A 20,624-nucleotide genomic window follows, 5' to 3' on the forward strand; every position below is an offset into this window, starting at 1 on the left:
GGATTTATGTCTGGGATTGTAACGATATCAAGGGATTAAATGTTACAACAGTTATACATACACCTTGATCCAAAATATCAAATACATCAAAAAAATTTATGAAATGTCGTATTCTGCACTTTCTGATAATGGAATGCTTCAGGTATTTAGTTTTTTAATTAAATGATTATATGGAGCTCTTTAAAACTGTTCCCGCATATTCATGGCTATTTACTTATTTTCGCAAATACTGAGATTTACGTAAAAAATGAAAACCCCAATGAAAAATTGTCAAGACGACAGTTGATAAATTCTTTCGATGTATGGCGTATTTAGGGTTTAACTGTAGTACAACCTAATTATACTAATATGTATCTGAGGTACACAGTACACAGTACACATCTTCTGTATTCTCTCAGATATACCAGATACATAGTGTTCCAGGATAGTATAGGGAATGTATATTTACTCTCCTGAGTTCCAGGAGTAAAGGGAAGGTATATTTACTCTGAGTTCAAGAATAGTATAAGGGGAAGGTATATCTACTCCCCTGTGTTCCAGGATATTATAGGGAAGGTATATTTACTCCAATGTGTTCCAGGATAGATATGGAAGGTATATTTACTCCCATGAGTTCCAGGATAGTACAGGGAAGGTATATTTACTCCCCTGAGTTCCAGGATAGAATAGGGAAGGTATATTTACTCCTCTGTGTTCTAGAAAAGTAAAGGAAAGATATGTTTACTCCCCTGAGTTCCAGGATAGAATAGGGAAGGTATAATTACTCCCCTGTGTTCCAGGATAGTAAAGGGAAGGTATAGTTACTCCCCTGAGTTACAGGATAGTATAGGGAAGGTATAATTACTCCACTGTGTTCCAGGATAGTAAAGGAAAGGTATAATTATTCCCCTGTGTTCCAGGATAGTATAGGGAAGGTATAATTACTCCCCTGTTTCCAGGATAGTATAGGGAAGGTATATTTACTCCCCTGTGTTCTAGGATAGAAAAGGAAAGGTATAATTACTCCACTGTGTTCCAGGATAGTATAGGGAAGGTATATTTACTCCCCTTAGTTCCAGGATAGTAAAGGAAAGGTATAAGTACTCCCCTGTGTTCCAGGATAGTATAGGGAAGGTATATTTACTCCCCTGTGTTCCAGGATAGTAAAGGAAAGGTATAAGTACTCCCCTGTGTTCCAGGATAGTATAGGGAAGGTATATTTACTGCCCTGTGTTCCAGGATAGTATAGGGAAGGTATATTTACTCCCCTGTGTTCCAGGATAGTATAGGGAAGGTATATTTACTCCCCTGGGTTCGAGGATAGTATAAGGGAAGGTATATTTACTCCCCTGTGTTCCAGGATAGTATAGGGAAGGGATCTGATGATGTAGTTCATGAAGCTGGTGATGTGGTTCCTCTACCCCCGGATGGAGGATGGGGTTGGGTTGTTTGTTTAGGTAAATATATATTTATCAAAACAATGAAAATAGTATAAAATGTTAAAACTGCTGCATAATATGTAGATTTTATACTTTTCCAACCCAAACTAGACCAAACATGGGATATTTATTATACTAAACTAGACCAAACATGGGGATATTTTCCATACTAAACTAGACCAAACATGGGATATTTTCCATACTAAACTAGACCAAACTTGGGATATTTTCCATACTAAACTAGACCAAACATGGAATATTTACTATACTAAACTAGACCAAACATGGGATATTTACTATACTAAACTAGACCAAACATGGGATATTTACTATACTAAACTAGACCAAACATGGTATATTTACTATACTAAACTAGACCAAACATGGGATATTTACTATACTAAACTAGACCAAGCATGAGATATTAACAAATTATTCTTGAAACTTGAAGCCTTCGAAACTTGTAAAACTCTTTATGTATTTTTTCATCATAAACTTTCAAAAATGTACACAATCCCATTAAAGTGATTGTGTACACAATCTTATTAAAGGGACTATGTACACAATCCCATTAAAGGGACTATGTACACAATCCCATTAAAGGGACTATGTACACAATCCTATTAAAGGGACTATTTACACAATCCCATTAAAGTGATTGTGTACATTAAAGGGACTATGTACACAATCCCATTAAAGGGACTATGTACACAATCCTATTAAAGGGACTATTTACACAATCCCATTAAAGTGATTGTGTACACAATCCTATTAAAGGGACTATGCACACAATCCTATTAAAGGGGCTATGTACACAATCCCATTAAAGGGGCTATATATGTACACAATCCCATTAAAGGGACTATGTACACAATCCCATTAAAGGGACTATGTACACAATCCCATTAAAGGGACTATGTACACAATCCCATTAAAGGGAATGTGTACACAATCCTATTAAAGGGACTATGTACACAGTCCCATTAAAGGGACTATGTACACAATCCCACTAAAGGGAATGTGTACACAATCCCATTAAAGGGGCTATGTACACAATCCCATTAAAGGGGCTATGTACACAATCCCATTAAAGGGAATATGTACACAATCTCATTAAAGGAGCTATTACACAATCCCATTAAAGGGGCTGTGTACACAATCCCATTAAAGGGACTGTGTTCACAATCCCAGTAAAGGGACTGTGTACACAATCCTATTAAAGGGACTGTGGACGTGTTTCAAGTGACCCTCTATTAAAAAAGTTCCACTGCAGGACATACAAAGAAGGAAACTGATAGAATTTAACGACCATGTCTTCCTCTCTGTTTCTAAGATTTAAGGGAGGAGGGTTAATTGAAATAACGTTTACAGTCCCTTTAAGAAGATTTAAGTGCACAATATATTCCACAGATACTGCGGAGTTGGTCAGTTCTATCAATTCTCAAGCCAGATGTTTAACCATTTATAAGAGTGTATCAGTGTATATATTATATTAAAGAAAAGAGAGGATGTATTTTAAGTTTAGTTTATCTGAAAGATTTCTCACATCTACATCTTTTTGATACTTTTATCCACCATTTAATTTCTGGCATAAAATGAAAAAAATATATGAAGGTGGGGGGAAATTTTTCAAGGAAACTAATACCCTGAAAGTGGTTTTCAATATACAGATAGATAAACAGAAAGATAAATGGACTTTCAGATAGATAGATAGATAGATAGATAGATAGATAGATAGATAGATAGATAGATAGATAGATAGATAGATAGATAGATTGATAGATAGATAGATTGTTTTCAAAGTCTCAATTTTTGTGGTTACCCCGTATTATCCAATAGGATTTTTTCTACTTCTATCATTTATACATATTAAGAAGATCTTTTTAGTATATTAGTAAGTTTTCATTAGCATATTCTTCACATTCTTAGGTAACAAATCTTTCAGGTGGTTGCAAGGTTGCAAGGTTGCAAGGTATGGAACCTTTGCAAGCAGGGAGTTGCAAGGTTATAGAACTTTCAGGGGGTTCTAGCTTATAGAACTGTTAGGGGGTTGTAAGGTTATAGAACTTTCCGGGGGTTGAAAGGTTACAGAACTTTTAGGGGGTTGCAAGGTTATAGAACTTTCAGGGGGTTGCAAGATTGTAGAACTTTCAGGGGGTTGCAAGGTTATAGAACTTTCAGAGGGTTGCAAGGTTATAGAACATTCAGGGGGTTGCAAGGTTATAGAACTTTCAGGGGGTTGCAAGGTTATAGAACTTTCAGGGGGTTGTAAGGTTATAGAATTTATAGGAGAATGTTTTTCATACCTAGGACCGAATCAATTGCAGAGGTTGATGAACTACCTAAATCAACGATTCAAAGTTTGAGATTCATGAGATAAAGTTCAGCGACCCTCCAATTCATTAAATTCGACCCCTGTTTACAAGTATAACTTTGTGCATTTATGACGCCTCAAATAAATCTTGCAAAGACATTAAAACAATGAAACTTTTATGCATCTAGCAAAAAAAAAATATTTTTTTACATTTACCAATAATGTTTTATGTAAAAGCTATAACAATTTTTGTCAGTTTGGCTAATCAAGGCTTTATAATCGCCACAGGCTGCTTAGACTGACATTTGCGATTGTTTTCTGCAAATATCTGAACAAAGACAGTAAAAAGGGGGTAGCAGAGCCTATTTTTCAATTTTCGGTTTTAAAGTCCCCTTTTTAGTGGCCTTTTCATAAAAGGTCGGATAAATTTTCACATTTTACTCCAAAACCCTCGGAGCAATTTCAAAATCCTTTGTAGTAACTCATGTAATAAATTTTTTTAACATAAAAAAGATAAAAAGATAAAAGATAAAAAATAAGCAAATTGTTATATTTCTTTGTCTAGAATAAAAAGAAACTTAAAAATAATTTTTAAAGTTACGTTCAATTTGACCTGTACTGTTTTATATACAGATTGAGAAATAAATAATTCACATTTTTACATCAACATATATATGTATATCTGTCTCTTTCTTAAGACATAATTGAAGTTTGGTTTCAAAACCATTCGCCTGTAGCTGTATATTCTCCTTCTAGGCCTAGGATACAAACATTACCAATGCAATTCATGTTGTCGGGGCTTAGAATTCCATCTATATTCACATAGTTCCGGATTCAAGTTTGCATTTAACATTGGCATTTAGCAATTCTTATACTCTAGGGTCTAGCTTAACATTAAAATAAGGCTTGGTTAATGCATGGACATTCTGTGCTAATATATCATTTTCTTGGTTTAGTTCTATAACTATTCCAATCTAGAGAAACTGCACTTTCCTTCAGTTGCTAATAGGAAAACCCTAAAATATGACTGCTCGTGTATTTTAACAGTTTCAGAAAATATTTGGTTTAAAAATTCTTAAATCAGTTTTTAATTGAAACCCGTTTGAAATGAATTTAATTTGATTAGGCAAATTATGAAAATACGGGAAATTGGAATCTTTATGAAAAGTATTTAAATTTAATTTTCTATAAATTAAAATTGATTTACTTACAAAGAATTAATTTTTACAGGACATAAAATATAAAAAAGTGATTTTTCAGATATTTTAAAATATTGAATCATTGGCAAGCAGGAATCATTACAACCAAAAAGGTTGGGGAAAGGGGGGCGGGGGGGGGGGGAATCACGCAGCTTCTTTTTGTTTAGAATAATTTTCTCACTGTGTTATGTTCTACTTTTAATGCTCAATTATATAATTTTTACACCGTTACCTTTGATAGATGTTTCTGAAAGTTTCTTTTTTGTGCCCCTTTTATACATTTCCTGTATACATATACTGTTATTTAGTAGATGTATAATGTATATATTATACATGTATTTATTCATATAACTAGATGAATAATAATGTCTCTAATTGATTTTACCTTTGACAAATATTTCCATTTATTTTTACAATTACAATTCTTGAGATATTTAAAATTTTTTATCAATATTTTTATTACGTATTACCTTAGAGTCGTGTAAACTATAATTGAACATATGTTTCTTATTTTAGAATAATGAGAAAAGTATTAACAATTTTAGCTTGCAGGATAATTTATATAATACTAGGCTTTGCACCCATCTTTTATCTTAAATTTTAATTGTTGCTCTAATATAAAACATTGACAAAAAAAGGTTCTCGGATTTAATAATATTCTTTGTGGATTTTCAAAAAATTTCAGAAATAAAATTTTTTTGGAGACAAATTTTTGAAATTCTGAGCATTCATAAACCTTCCCCGGGGTAATGTAGTCATGCAAAGTATAGATAGAAGGTTCGTTAGTATTTCAGCAGATTAGGAATATTGACGTCATTTCAGGGAACCCTGCATTTAAAGAATGGTACTCTTTAAGGAAAAATAACAGGGGTGGGGGAAATCCCCCCCCCCATATGAAACAAAAAATAGTCAGACCGTGGAGATATAAGGTTTATAAGCTTGTATTTACGTAATATATATATACATAGAGAATATTTAGAACATTGCTTGTTTAGCCATTAATAATTTGATATTTAGTTTGTCATCAATTTTGCTAAATTTTGACTCGAAATGTTTTATACTAGAGTGGCAATGTCTAGGATTAATAAAAAAAATTATTTTATTTTTATTTTCAGCTTCTTTTCTGTGTATGGTGGTTTTGGACGGGATAGCTTATACATTCGGTTTCCTTCTCACACCGCTTGTGGAACATTTTCAATCCGACAGGAACCTGTCATATTGTTTTAATAATAAATTCCAGTTTAAAAGAAAAGGAAAGAAAATGAGTTTTTGCAACAAACTCAAATTTTCTAATTCCTATATCTCTGCAACCGGATGATGTAAACCTTTGATATTTCAAACTTATATTATTTGACCTAACAACATTCATAGTTTGAAATATAAAAGATCTACAACATTTGGTTGGAAAGATATTGCAATAAGAAAATTTGAGTTTGTGACAAAGTCTCAATTCCTTTGTAACAAATTATGATTTGATGATTTTAAAAACAGATTTTTTATGTTTAGAACTATGAGCAGAGATTTCCCAAATAGGTTTTGTAAAGTATAGGTTAAAATGTTATTTATTTAGGACCGACTGATGTTTATTTAGTGCAAAATCTTATTTATTTTTTGCAAATCTAATTTATTTAGGACAAACTGTTATTTATTTAGGACAAAATTTCATGTTTGTCATATTTCATAAATGTTACTTATTCTCATTTCCTTTTATTTAAATACAATATTTTACTAAGCACAACTTTGAATTACTAACAACAAGAAAAATATTTAAGAAACAAGTTTAGATATAAAAATGTTTATTCATTTTTAATGTTGCCCACTCCACAGTATTTGCACTGCATGGCACCTTAATTTTTTTCAAATAAAAACAATCTGGAAACTTTTTATCTTTAAAACAAACTTTTCATTAAATCTTTCCATGTGCTTGGATGAAGATGAAGGTTCGTATCAGGAGTACCGTATCCTGGGTTGGTAGTTTACTTTGTGGGATGTATATGCTCTCCGGGCCCATAGTTGGTGGTCTAGTAAATAGGTGGAGTAATTATTTTTCATTCTTCATTCTTCATTCTTCATTCTTTATTCTTTTTTCTTCATTCTTCATTCTTCATTCTTCATTCTTCATTCTTCATTCTTTTTTCTTCATTCTTCATTCTTCATTTTTTATTCTTTAATCTTCATTCTTCATTTTTCATTCTTCATTCTTAATTCTTCATCCTCCATCCTTCATTCTTCATTCTTCATCCTTCATCGTTCATCGTTCATCCTTCATCCTTCATCCTTCATCCTTCATCCTTCATCCTTCATCCTTCATCCTTCATCCTTCATCCTTTATCCTTCATCCTTCATCCTTCATCCTTCATTTTTTGTTCATTCTTCATTTTCTATTTTTCATCTTTTATCCATTATCCTTCATTCTTCATTCTTCCTTATTCATTCTTTATCATATTCTTTCATTTTCTTTTCATCATCTCACTTATCATAATTTTGAATGAATTTAGATTTGGAACTCGTCCTGTGTGCATTGCAGGAGCAATTCTAGCCTGGTCTTCCATATCTTTATCAACTCTGTCAGGTAAACCTTGTTTTCTCCTGGTTCTAATAGAATTGACCTAAAGTAATGTTGACATTTGATATCTTTAGTATCCCCTTAAGAAATCCTTGGAGACTTGGATTCTTCTGTTCAAATAGAACCTTGAGTAATCTGAGTACTGATACAGCATCTTTATTTATCTCCAGGTTCTAATTGAAGCTAGGAAGTGTCAAACACCTTAAAATTTGGACTGTCCCGGACTTTTTGGACAGTCCCAAAGTCCAGAGACTGTCCAGGCTTTTGGGTCTCTAAGATTGAGAAATAACCCCCATTGTGTTGGGACTCTGGATCTTAGGGTAGTTCCAACGTCCCGGAATTCTGAGACAGTCCCAAAGTCCTGGGACTCTCCCGGACTTTTGAGTTTCTGAGATTGAAAAATAACCACCATGTTGTTGGGACTTTGGGTCTTTTGGACAGTCCCGACCGTCCCGGGACTCTCCCGCGTTTCTGGGACAGACCCAAACCCGGGATTTTCCCAGGCTTTTGGGTCTTAGAGACAGTCCCGGCTTATGGACTGTCCCAAAGTCCCGAAACTCTCCTAGGCTTCTAGGACAGTCCCAAAGTCCAGGGAGAGTCATGGGCCTTTGGGACTGTCCCAAAGACCCATAGTCCCATTTTAATAAATATTTCAGAACTTGAGTAAAAATTAATGAAAAAATATTCCTCTGCAGTTTAAAATTAACTCAATATACGTTCTAATCTTTCCAGTCAGTTTAGAAATCCTAATGTTCAATCTAAAATCCTAAATGAGGTTAAATTAAAAATAATTTGTTGTGTAATGAAGAAGATTATACATTCTGCATCTGAAGAGAGCTTATTTGAAACCAAGCTGGATTAAAAATATTATATTTTGCGTAATGTTTAAGTGCAACATGAATTAAAAACCTGTACTTTTAAGCAAAGCAATTTGATCCTGTTTCGCAATATGTTTTCAACAAGCTGAGATTGAATAGATTTATTTAATAATTTAAAGACTTTTATTTAAAATATCAAAATTATCATAAATTAAACCATTGTTTTTGTTTGCGACTCTTTGGTAAGTAAGATATAAAAGATATTTTTTACTGTTGTAATGATCTGCCACTCAACTCTTGTTTTTCTTCCAGTTGAACTTACTTACTCATATTATTGTTGTCAAATTTGCAAATTCCGCAGTTTTGCACAAAAATGAAATTTGTGGTGACAAGTGCAACTGATGCGCATTTTCCGGCGAAAATTATTTGCACGCCACGGTTTTTCCATTCCGCTGGACGGGGTTGGACTATCTCCTATATTAGTGAATGTACCTATGCTGATGGTTACATACGGAGTTATGGGAGGGTTTGGACTAGGACTAATCTATCTCATATATCAGTGAATGTACCTTTGCTGATGGTTACATACGGAGTTTTGGGAGGGTTTGGACTAGGGCTAATCTATCTCCTATATTAGTGAATGTACCTATGCTGATGGTTACATACGGAGTTATGGGAGGGTTTGGACTAGGGCTAATCTATCTCCTATATCAGTGAATGCATCTATGATGATGGTTACATACGGAGTTATTGGAGGGTTTGGACTTGGACTAATCTATCTCCTATATCAGTGAATGTACCTATGCTGATGGTCACATACGGAGTTATTGGAGGGTTTGGACTAGGGCTAATCTATCTACCCGCGGTGGTTGCTGTTGGGCACTACTTTGAATCTAAGGCAAGTAAAAATTAGTTTTTCACAGTATTTACTTCATGATTACGTAAAATTTAAATTTTTAAATAGATCTTTGCTATTTTTAGCAAAGCTAGATTTCTAGAGAACGATTTTTGGACCCCCCCCCCCCCCCACCCAATTAGTTTGCTAGTTTCAAATTAAGCAATATCAACTTTTACAAATGTGTGCAGAAGATATTTTAAAAAAATTTTGAATCAAAGTTAAATCACAAAAATTAAAATTTTTTTTTTTATAGCTAGATTAATTGCAAATTGAAAAAGTTGTCTAAAGAAACCAACGCTCTAATATTTCTAATTGAAAAAGTTGTCTAAAGAAACCAACACTCTAATATTTCTAATTGAAAAAGTTGTCTAAAGAAACCAACACTCTAATATTTCTGATTGAAAAAGTTGTCTAAAGAAACCAACACTCTAATATTTCTAACTGAAAAAGTTGTCTAAAGAAACCAACACTCTAATATTTCTAATTGAAAAAGTTGTCTAAAGAAACCAACACTCTAATATTTCTAACTGAAAAAGTTGTCTAAAGAAACCAACACTCTAATATTTCTAATTGAAAAAATTGTCTAAAGAAACCAACACTCTAATATTTCTAATTGAAAAAGTTGTCTAAAGAAACCAACGCTCTAATATTTTAGTCCAAATTATTTTCAACCATAATTAAATTTAAATTATTTATATATAAACAGATTCACCTGTAAGTCTAAAATATAAAATTTTATGATAAGAATAAGATTTCAATTTGCAGATTCTATTTATAGAGTTAATAAATATTTAAAAATCTAAAATTGGGAATCGACTTTATCAAGTTTTCATGACGTATGTAATTTATAATGTCAGATAAAATTAGGTGCCATATTTTATGATGTACTATAGATGATTGGTTTGATGAAAACGTGACTAGATTATTTCTAAACAAAAAGGACGACAGTTGTCTTGTCCCTGGAACAAGTAGATAATAAAATGTGGGAAAGTATAAAAGAAAAGTTTCTTATTAATATAATGGTTTCTTTACACAAAACTTTGTAGAAAGATTGCCCTCATTTTACAAAGTTTGATAACACTTTAAATATTTCATCCGTACCTACTCATCTGCAGGTTATAAAATTAAAGTTTACAGAGAAGGGGGGAGCAGGAGATAGCTGGGAAAAAAATTGGGAATTTATTTCATCATCAGGGATGGTTCACTTATTTCGGTAATTTGAGGGTAAACTAAATAGCCTAGTAGCTATTCATTGGTATTAGTCTTACAAATGCAACTGTGGCTTGAGAAAAAGCCGATTTATCATTCAGAACTCCAGCGCAAAGGTATGATACCTTTGCATTTACACTATTTGATGCTTTTTGTCATAGTCAAGGATTTTAAATATTAAATTAAATTGTTGTATCTAATAGTTAATTGTAGACATCTTAATTTTTTCAAGATTTGTTTGAAATTGTTTATTTTCAAAATTTAACTTATTTTAAACATTTGATCCGTTTTGCCAACTTCCCCAGGAATCCCCGTAATTTATTGAAGAGTTGAAATCTAGGAATCAAATTCTCTGAGAGAGAAAGTCGTCTTTGTATGAAAGTGTTAATTTGTTAAATCATATTTAACACAAAAAACGTTAATTTCATGCTAATTCTAAAATAAAAAGTTTTAACTTTGTATTATATAAAGGCTGACACATGATGTCATTGAAATATGGTAATTTTAAATTGTCTTGGGCTGCTGTTACTGAAAAAACGTTTAAATAGTGTTTATGCAAAGGTATCATACCTTTGCGCTGGACTTTTAAAAGATAAATTGACTATTTCTCCGGTCATAGTTATCTGTGAAAAGTAAGACTAATACCAATTAATAGCTAATAGGCTAATTAGTTCACCATGAAATTACCCAAATAAGTGAACGGTCCCTTTAAATATAATGGAAACCCCAAGAAAACGGCTGTATTTTGTACTAATCACGAAAATACAACACTCTATATTCTTAGTTAGCTGTCGTATTCTAAACAAAGTTTCAATAGACACTATTCCTTATTGTAGAGAGCCCTGGCGACAGGAATAGCTGTCTGTGGTTCAGGAGTTGGAACATTCCTCTTCGCTCCTCTCTCTTCCTGGCTCAGTAATATTTCACCCTGCACAACCTTGCTCTGCGCAACCTTGCTCCGTTTAACGTTGCTCTGTCTAACCTTTCTCTTTTTTACCATACCCTTTTTAACCTGGCTCTTTCTAACCTTTTGTTTTTTCGACCTTGCTCTTTCCAACCTTTTTTTCGACCTTGCTCTTTCCAACCTTTTGTTTTTTCGACCTTGCTCTCATCAACCTTGCTCTTTCCATCCTTACTCTTTCCAACCTTACTATTTCCAACATTACTCTTCTCAGCTTTGGTCTTTCCAACCTTACTCTTTTCAGCTTTGGTCTTTCCAACCTTGCTGTTTTCAACCTAGCTCTTTCCAACCTTGCTTTTTCATACCTTGGTCTTGCCAACCTTGCTCTTTCCAACCTTGGTCTGTCCAACCTTGGTCTTTCCAGCTTTGCGTTTTCCAACCTTGCTTTTTCCAACCTTGCTCTTTTAAACCATAATTTTTGCAATATAACCGTATTCACCCTTTTCAACTTGACCGTTAAAACTCTCTCCTTTCATCCTATTTAATATTACCTTATTCATCCATATTCCATATTAAAACTCACTCTTTTCTAACCCACCTAATTTAGTCTCACCCTATTCAACCAACCATATTTAGTCTCACCCTATTCAACCAACCTTATTTAGTCTCACCCTATTCAACCAACCATATTTAGTCTCACCCTATTCAACCAACCTTATTTAGTCTCACCCTATTCAACCAACCATATTTAGTCTCACCCTATTCAACCAACCATATTTAGTCTCACCCTATACAACCAACCTTATTTAGTCCCACCCTATTCAACCAACCATATTTAGTCTCACCCTATACAACCAACCATATTAAGTCCCACCCTATACAACCAACCATATTAAGTCCCACCCTATACCACCAACCATATTTAGTCTCACCCTATACAACCAACCATATTTAGTCTCACCCTATACAACCAACCATATTTAGTCTCACCCTATACAACCAAACCTTATTTAGTCTCACCCTATACAACCAACCATATTAAGTCCCACCCTATACAACCAACCATATTTAGTCTCACCCTATACAACCAACCATATTTAGTCTCACCCTATACAACCAACCTTATTTAGTCTCCTAATATTCAGTCTCACAATTATTCAAACTCACCATAATTTCAACTCACCCTATTCAGACTCACAATCATTTAAACTCACCATATTTAGACTCACCCTATTTCGACTCACACTAATTAGACTCACCCTCTCACCCTAATTAAACCCCATTCAAATTATCCCTAAGTTCGGAACTTTTGTATTGAGTATCGTAAGTCTTGAACCCTTGATCTCAATATCCAACGTTATATCTCAGAATAAATGCATGATCCCTCAGGGTATAACCGTTATGAAATATGGAAGGGGATTAAAATTAATCCGTAGGCCTGCATCAGATGGAGATTAATGCATGGTTAATCCCGAGATTGACAGTACAAAAGTTCTGACTTCAGGTTGAACTCGTTGTATTCAATTTCGGCGAGCATTTTTAGAACGAGCAATTATTATTAAAAGAGTGAGATAGTGCATGGCAGTGAAATGTGACTGAGCCTCCCCCCTGCCTAGTTCAGAACTATGATTGGAAAACTGCAAACCTTATCTTTGCTTCATTCTTCTCTATTTGTATCATCTGTGGAGCTGCTCTTAAACCCTTAGGTAGGTCAACTATCCACATCTGTAAATATTGAAAAGGAATTGAGTCTTTGTCACAAGCTCAAATTTTCTAATCCCAAATCGCTGCAACCTGATGGTTATTTATGGAATTTATAGTCTGAAATGTCAAAGGTCTACGGCATTGGGGTGCAAAGATAAAGTGATTAGAAAATCTGAGTTTGTGGCAAAGATTTAATTGCTTGCGGTTGAATTGGCAGGAGTAAAATTTAAATTTAAAAAAATGATTTTAAAAGGTTATCATGCTCTGAAAATACGAAAGTGTCAAAGCAGAGTGAGTCTCCCCAAGTCATGAAATCAAAATTAAAAAATTAAAGATAAAATATTTTCTAGTCCAAAGACATATGTTTTGAACATTTTATTAAAATGTTTTAATGACTTCTTGCTTTATTTAAAATTTTCCAATTTGTGAGATGTGAGAGAAACTAAATAAAATTTAAAGGATTGTAAAGTGACCTTATACATTTAAAGAGGTTCTTGTCCGATTCATACCGCGGTATACTTACATTTTCTCTCTAATCGTTAATCAGGAAAACATTGCCGTTTTTTAGCTTGTAGAAAATTTCCTTTTTTTCTAAATAAATGAAATCTAATAAACATAATATTCATTTTTCAAAGAAAAGATTATGAATCTCTCATGTATTCTGGATCAGACAAGGGAAGCGGACATACAAATCTATTAACGAAGAAAGTTTGAAATATCTAAAGTCTACGACATTAAGTTGCAAAGAAATACGGATTAGAAAATCAAAGTTTATGGCAAAGACCCAATACCTTTATGATAAAAAACTGTTGGTTTTAAACCTTGTTTGCACTTTGGTAACGTTACAGTTGGCCATCACCTCTACCTTCTCTAGAGATATCAACGCCTGGAGAGACGAAGGTAGAACGGTTGACCCTGGAGCTACCTGATGGTACAGTTGGAGAGAACAAAAACAATTTAAACCAAGGTTGGTTAAAATCAAGCTTTTTTGTCTTTACATCCAAACATATTAGTCTTTCATTTCGACAGGTTTATCTTTTAAATATAATTGTTTTCTAGCTAAAAATATATTAAGGTATTAAATATGATTGTTTTCTAGCTAAAAATATATTAAGGTATTAAATATGATTGTTTTCTAGCTAAAAATATAATAAAGTATACAAATGATTTTATTCACTTAGGTATATCAAAGATTGGAAGTGTCCCCAAGAGGAACGAGCTAAGTGACCCCAGCGAGGCCGGTGAGCTTGAGGATGGGATCGAGGAGCTCCCGATCATGTCTCGAATGCCTTCAAGACGAGCTCGAAAAGTGTCACTGCCATCTGGACATGTATCAATGGATCCTGGTAGGATAGATAGGAACTACTCCTCAGTTCAGCTCTTATCCCTCAGGTAGGATAGATAGGAACTATACTCCTGGGTCCAGCTCTCTAAACTTAATAATATTAAATAAATATAATCTATCTGAGCTCTATATGTTCCTCTATTTGTTTAAAGAACTGGAATCCATCAGGGTAGATTCCCCTTTGGTATTCTATATAGAACCGACCAGGCAGAAACCACATTTCAAAATTCAAACTTTTCACGCGTCAAAACTCAAAAATAGAATTCATAAAAGTGGGAATTAAATTTTAAACCCCCCCCCCCACCCCCCCTCCCAGTTTAGACAGAATATTTGATATCCATTTACATTCATTCATTTAGTTTTATAATTCATTTATTATTCTCGAAATATATACTCAAATTTGAGGTTTACATTGAAATTAGAATATTGAGTTTCTGTTTAGATGTTTTGGTTAAAAAAATGTTTTGATGGCATATTTTTAAAGAACAAAATTCTGAGATCAAACCTTTAAAGGTTTCTATCCAAGGATTGAAAATCAAAAAGCTGAATAAAATAAAATATGTGAAATATTTGGAATTTTTAAAAGTAAATGATATTATTTGTTGAACAGCTATTGAATAAAATTTCAAAGAAAATAAATAATCAAATTCTGAAGATATTATTATTTTGAAAAGTGAAAACTGAAACGTACTTAAAGCTGTATATTTGATCATGTGATCCTATATACTTCAAACTGAAAGGAGAATATGAATATTAAAGAATATTAGAGTTATCTTTTTAAAATTAAAATATTTATTATCTCCGTATCGAGATTATTTTAAAGATACAAAAATGTTTATATTATTTTTACAAAAAAGGTTGTACGATGATAACGTGTTAATACATTTACATTCTTTGTATTTTAGTTTAGAAAATTCTTTAATTTGCGGATAAATATTTCTCTTTTTCTTTCCAAAATTCATATTAAAATTTGTTTCATTGGAGAAAAAAAAAACTTTTTTGGACTATGGAATTAATAAGAGTTACAGTACTGCTGAGAATAGAGTTCTCTTTTTTGCAGTTAGATTGAATGAATTTAAAGAACAAAATTATATATTCAAATATTGCCAAATCTGCAATTCCAACAAATCATTTACATGTTGCATAATAAGATAGCATATCGGAGATGTGAGAGTTATCTATGAACACAAATTGTTGCGTAAGTTATGCCGCTTTGGAATAAAACATTAAAAAAAAAAATTTGCTAAATCACTTAATTGATCGCAGAAATCATTTTTAACCGGAGGTTAAAACTTTTTAATTTCGAATCCATATATTTACATGTGTATCCGTTTAAATAAATCTGATTGAACCGGTGATTAAAATTTGAACCAGTGCAGGCATGCAGTTCAAATTCATTAAATTCGGTCCTTGTTTTGCCATTTTCTCCTTCTGTGTAAATATAATAGGTAAATGCTCTTAGAGATTTCTTCCTTTACAGGAATTGAGCTTTTGCCACAAACTCAAGTCTTCTGATCCCAATATCTTTGCAACCTGATGGTGCAAACTTTTGATATATCAAACTTAGATTGTTTGATCTATAAGAATTTATAGTTTGAAATATCTAAGGTCTATGGCATTGGGTTACAAAGATATAAAGATTAGAAAATACTTTCTCTCTTTATTGAACCTGTCCTAACACTGATTTAATGTTGGGTTGAATGAATCCATTAAAGAGACAATGGTTCCTTCAAACCATTGTCTCTCCAAGGAAAACCTTGTTTTTTACCAGACTGCGCAATTATTAAAACTCTGACTCGACTTGATTAAATAAATTCTCCTCATTTCTGACATTTTTATTCCTCGAAATATATCATATTTTCTGAATACTTTTCTTATTTTGATTTGAATAATTTTCATTATTTTAATGTCTGTACAAATATTTTTCTCATTTAGTTAAATACATATTCTTCTAATAAACTTTATTGGGTCTGTCCTAGTGAACGATTTTTGGACCTCCCCCCCTCATATCAATTTTGTACATGACCAAATTAGTATTTATTTAGCATTATTTAGGGTTAGGTTAGGTAAAGACACTTTCTGGGCCGAGCACTGCGGCTAGGATGGGCTAGGGGACGTTCTCTAGGAATATACCCCTTTATTAAAAGAAAATAAACGAACTAATCAAATAAAAAATGCGATAAAATTCAGAAAAATGATTTATCGATTTGAATTATTACTATTATTAGGATATCGGTTTTTTACTTTAATGTTCAGTTACAAAAAAGGATATTTTAATGGCTTATGATATTGCCATTTTCAGTTAACCCAGGGGAATTAGTTCAAACACTTAATATTTCCATATTCAGATAATTCAGGGGAATTAGTTCAAACACTTAATATTTCTTTATTCGGATAATCCAGGGGAATTAGTTCAAACACTGAATTTTTCCATATTCAGATAATTCAGGGGAATTAGTTCAAACACTTAATATTTCTTTATTCGGATAATCCAGGGGAATTAGTTCAAACACTGAATATTTCTTTATTCGGATAATCCAGGGGAATTAGTTCAAACACTGAATTTTTCCATATTCAGATAATTCAGGGGAATTAGTTCAAACACTTAATATTTCTTTATTCAGATAATCCAGGGGAATTAGTTCAAACACTGAATATTTCCATATTCAGATAATCCAGGGGAAATAAGTTCCAACACTAAATATTTCCATATTCAGATAATCCAGGGGAAATAAGTTCAAACACTTAATATTTCCATTTTCAGATAATCCAGGGGAATTAGTTCAAACACTTAATATTTCCATATTTAGATAATTCAGGGGAATTAGTTCAAACACTTAATATTTCTTTATTCAGATAATCCAGGAGAATTAGTTCAAACACTTAATATTTCCATATTCAGATAATCCAGGGGAATTAGTTCAAACACTTAATATTTCCATATTTAGATAATCCAGGGGAATTAGTTCAAACACTTAATATTTCTTTATTCAGATAATCCAGGGAAATTAGTTCAAACACTGAATATTTCCATATTCAGATAATCCAGGGAAATTATATAGTTCAAACACTTAATATTTCCATATTCAGATAATCCAGGGGAATTAGTTCAAACACTGAATATTTCCATATTCAGATAATCCAGGGGGAATACGTTTGGACAATATTAGTTTTTTTAATCATTTTCTGAATTGAAGGGAAAATTATAAAAATATTCATGAACAGTTTAACTGATTAACATGTGTTTTTTACATATTCTTGAAAGTTGAATGGAATGTAAAGTTCCGTGTGATATAAATGAGGAATTTAAAAGTTGCTGACATTGATCGAAATTTAATACGATAATATATCATCAGATATTAAAGTTGGGGGAGGGTAGAGAACCCTTAGGCCACCACCAAGAAGACGCATGTGTTATTAATTCATTCATTCATCCTTTTATTCATCCTTGATCACCTATTCATCCTCCAATAAGCTCATCCATAATTTCAAGAGGTTGACAAACAGTAAACAGTTCTTTATTTTTATGAATATTCTTTACGATAATTTTCTTAAAGCAAAGAACTTCAACGAAAATCAATATCGGCATTGACACTATTGTGTTAATAATCTTGAATGATTGAACTCTATATCCAATGTGGGCGCTTTTAAAATTACTACCAATGATTGATCCTTTTATTTAAAGGGAGTGTCTGGCTAGACATGGTAGTTGAGCTGAGAATGCAATTTTGTAGAGAAATTTTTAGGATTCATTTGAGAACAATGAGACGTTTTTACGGTGCATATTTAGCACAAAATCAATCTTTAAAATCCTCCTACCGATTTTCCATTTTGGAGGGATGATTTTGAGAATCGGTTAAAAAAAAAAATCAATAACGACGAAAAACATTCTTCAGTAAATTATCTATATCTCATCAAAAATGTGGTTGAATATCAGATATCCTGGGATATATCTCAACAAAAATATAGTTTAATATTATATATCCTGGGATATACAGGGTGTCCCAAGAAACATGACATTTAATGAACAGTTTAAAATGTCTTCTTCCAAAATTTGATAAATTGTTAGATACTAAAGAGACTAATAACATTTTTATGTGATATGTTATATTACAGTAAAATTAATTTCACTGTAAAATATATATGGTTAAACATCTTTTTTAAAGAGATAAACTGCAAAAAGTATTTAAACTAATACAACTTATGCAAGAAGGCATTCAAAACTATTCACCAACTGTCATGTTTAGTGGGACGCCCTGTATCTTAACATAAATATGGTTAAATATCTGATACCCTGGGATATATCTCAACATAAATATGGTAAATATCAGACACCCTAGGATATATCTCAACATCAATATGGTTAAATATCAGACACCCTGGGATATATCTCAACATAAATATGGTTAAATATCAGATATCTTGGGATATATTTCAACATAAATATGGTTAAATATCAGATATCTTGGGATATATCTCAGTATAAATGTGGTTAAATATCAGATATCCTGGGATATATCTCAACATAAATATGGTTAAATATCAGATATCCTGGGATATATCTCAACAAAAATATCAGATATCTCTTTTTAGAGCTTCTAAAATGTATTATGCTTAAAGGTAAAGAAGGTTGCGGCCAGGATGCATGTTTCTTGTTTATGGGCTGGATAAAATCAGAAAATATCCTGATAGAAAAGTTTAATAAATTTTAATATATTGCTTGTTTATGCATTAAAGGGAATAGTTTCCTAATACAAAGACTTTTAAAAGAATATTTCCACAGTGCAGAGCCAGGATTTTAAAGCTTTAACATGTTTCCTAGTTACAACTAGAACTTTAGTATGGCTTTTATACACCTAAAACTTTAATACAGCTTTTATACAAATAGAACTTTAGTATAGCTTTTATACAACTAGAACTTTAGTATGGCTTTTATACAACTAGAACTTTAGTATAGCTTTTATACAACTAGAACTTTAGTACAGCTTTTATTTGTAACTATATGTTTCTGGGTACATCATTAAGCTTAAAAAAAACACAAATTGGTTATTTGTTGACATTTTAAAATTACGATTATAAACTTTTAAAAGATTTTTCATCCTTAGGGACTATTAACTAATAACTAGCTGTGGGACCATGTTATACGCTTATTTTTGAACCAAATCGGTTCCACTGTTTCCACATCTATTGGGAAGAAACAGACAAGATAGATGAGAAGAACAATGTTCCGATTATTTAAATATATCTTCGTGAATCAATTTTTAATTATTGATGAAAGATTTAAAAAAAAATTTAGTTAAATGAAACAGCGTTAAAGGTAGGGCTCTATCTGAAGGTTGATTATATTCACATTTTACAGTATGTTTAAGATAAGATGAGCTATTCAATCTAATAATATGTTTGAGATACTGCTTAGATATTTTTTTTTAGAAAATGAAGATTCTAGTTTCCAAAGATATAGAAAATCTGAGTTTGGAACAAAGACTCTAATTCCTTATTTAGGCCGATGAGCTCCTCTATGTCTGTGGTGTCGATGACGTCCTTGAAGAGGTCCCAGAGCCAGGCAAAGCTCTCTAAACCATTCCAAAGGATAGTTGACATTCATCAACAGACATTTTTGTCTTTTTAATTTTAAAAGTGGCTTTTGCTTCACATGACAATTGACTACATACCCATAAAAACGTTATTATTTTTAAATTCTTCTTCTTATATTGAAGATAGCTTTGTTCATGATGGCCTGGAGTTTATTTTGTAAAAATCATGAATTTGTTTTCTGTTGTAAATATACGAGCAATTTTTTAAAATCTCAGACAGAGAAATAAAATTTCTATCTGGTTGGAAATCAACATTTTAAAATTTACTGAAACATATATTTGATTAAAGGTGCGCTTTAATGTTAAGTTAACAATCCTTTTAAATATATCAATTGTTAGCTCACCTGACACTACAAGATCCCTTTATACAATATTTTAGAGAAGTTTGCTCTCAACTTCAACAAAACTGTGAGGGACCAGATTTAATGAAAAGAGAGACTAAGTTGAACTGCTTAGACATAGTTTATTTACGTATTTTAATCTTGAACCGGTTCAACTACGCCTTCGCAGTTTGACTACATAAAGCTATTTATAAAATCCGGTCCCAATAGTATTTGTATCTATGCGGAAACATGAGAATCACATGACTTCTTTAAACTACTGGCTTATATTTTCGAAAATAATTCGATTCGAATTTTTTCTTCCATTTTTATAGAGT

At 32.3% G+C, this 20,624-nt stretch overlaps 1 protein-coding gene across 1 annotated transcript in view; it reads left to right on the forward strand.

Annotated features, from left to right (window-relative positions):
* The first annotated feature begins 348 nt into the window (after positions 1-348).
* Positions 349-20,624, forward strand: part of LOC111708865 (monocarboxylate transporter 2) — a 30,619-nt gene continuing 10,343 nt past the window's right edge. The window contains exons 1-12 of the mRNA XM_023482369.1: positions 349-359; positions 979-1,033; positions 1,304-1,436; positions 6,047-6,137; positions 6,883-6,963; positions 7,430-7,503; positions 9,107-9,213; positions 11,259-11,337; positions 12,940-13,029; positions 13,902-13,994; positions 14,209-14,419; positions 19,875-19,961. Coding sequence (XP_023338137.1) covers positions 349-359; positions 979-1,033; positions 1,304-1,436; positions 6,047-6,137; positions 6,883-6,963; positions 7,430-7,503; positions 9,107-9,213; positions 11,259-11,337; positions 12,940-13,029; positions 13,902-13,994; positions 14,209-14,419; positions 19,875-19,961 — 1,112 coding nt within the window. The remainder of the gene's footprint in view (positions 360-978; positions 1,034-1,303; positions 1,437-6,046; positions 6,138-6,882; positions 6,964-7,429; positions 7,504-9,106; positions 9,214-11,258; positions 11,338-12,939; positions 13,030-13,901; positions 13,995-14,208; positions 14,420-19,874; positions 19,962-20,624) is intronic.

This window comes from Eurytemora carolleeae, unplaced genomic scaffold (genome assembly GCF_000591075.1).
Source record: "Eurytemora carolleeae unplaced genomic scaffold, Eaff_2.0 scaffold915, whole genome shotgun sequence".
NCBI lineage: Eukaryota > Metazoa > Arthropoda > Copepoda > Calanoida > Temoridae > Eurytemora > Eurytemora carolleeae.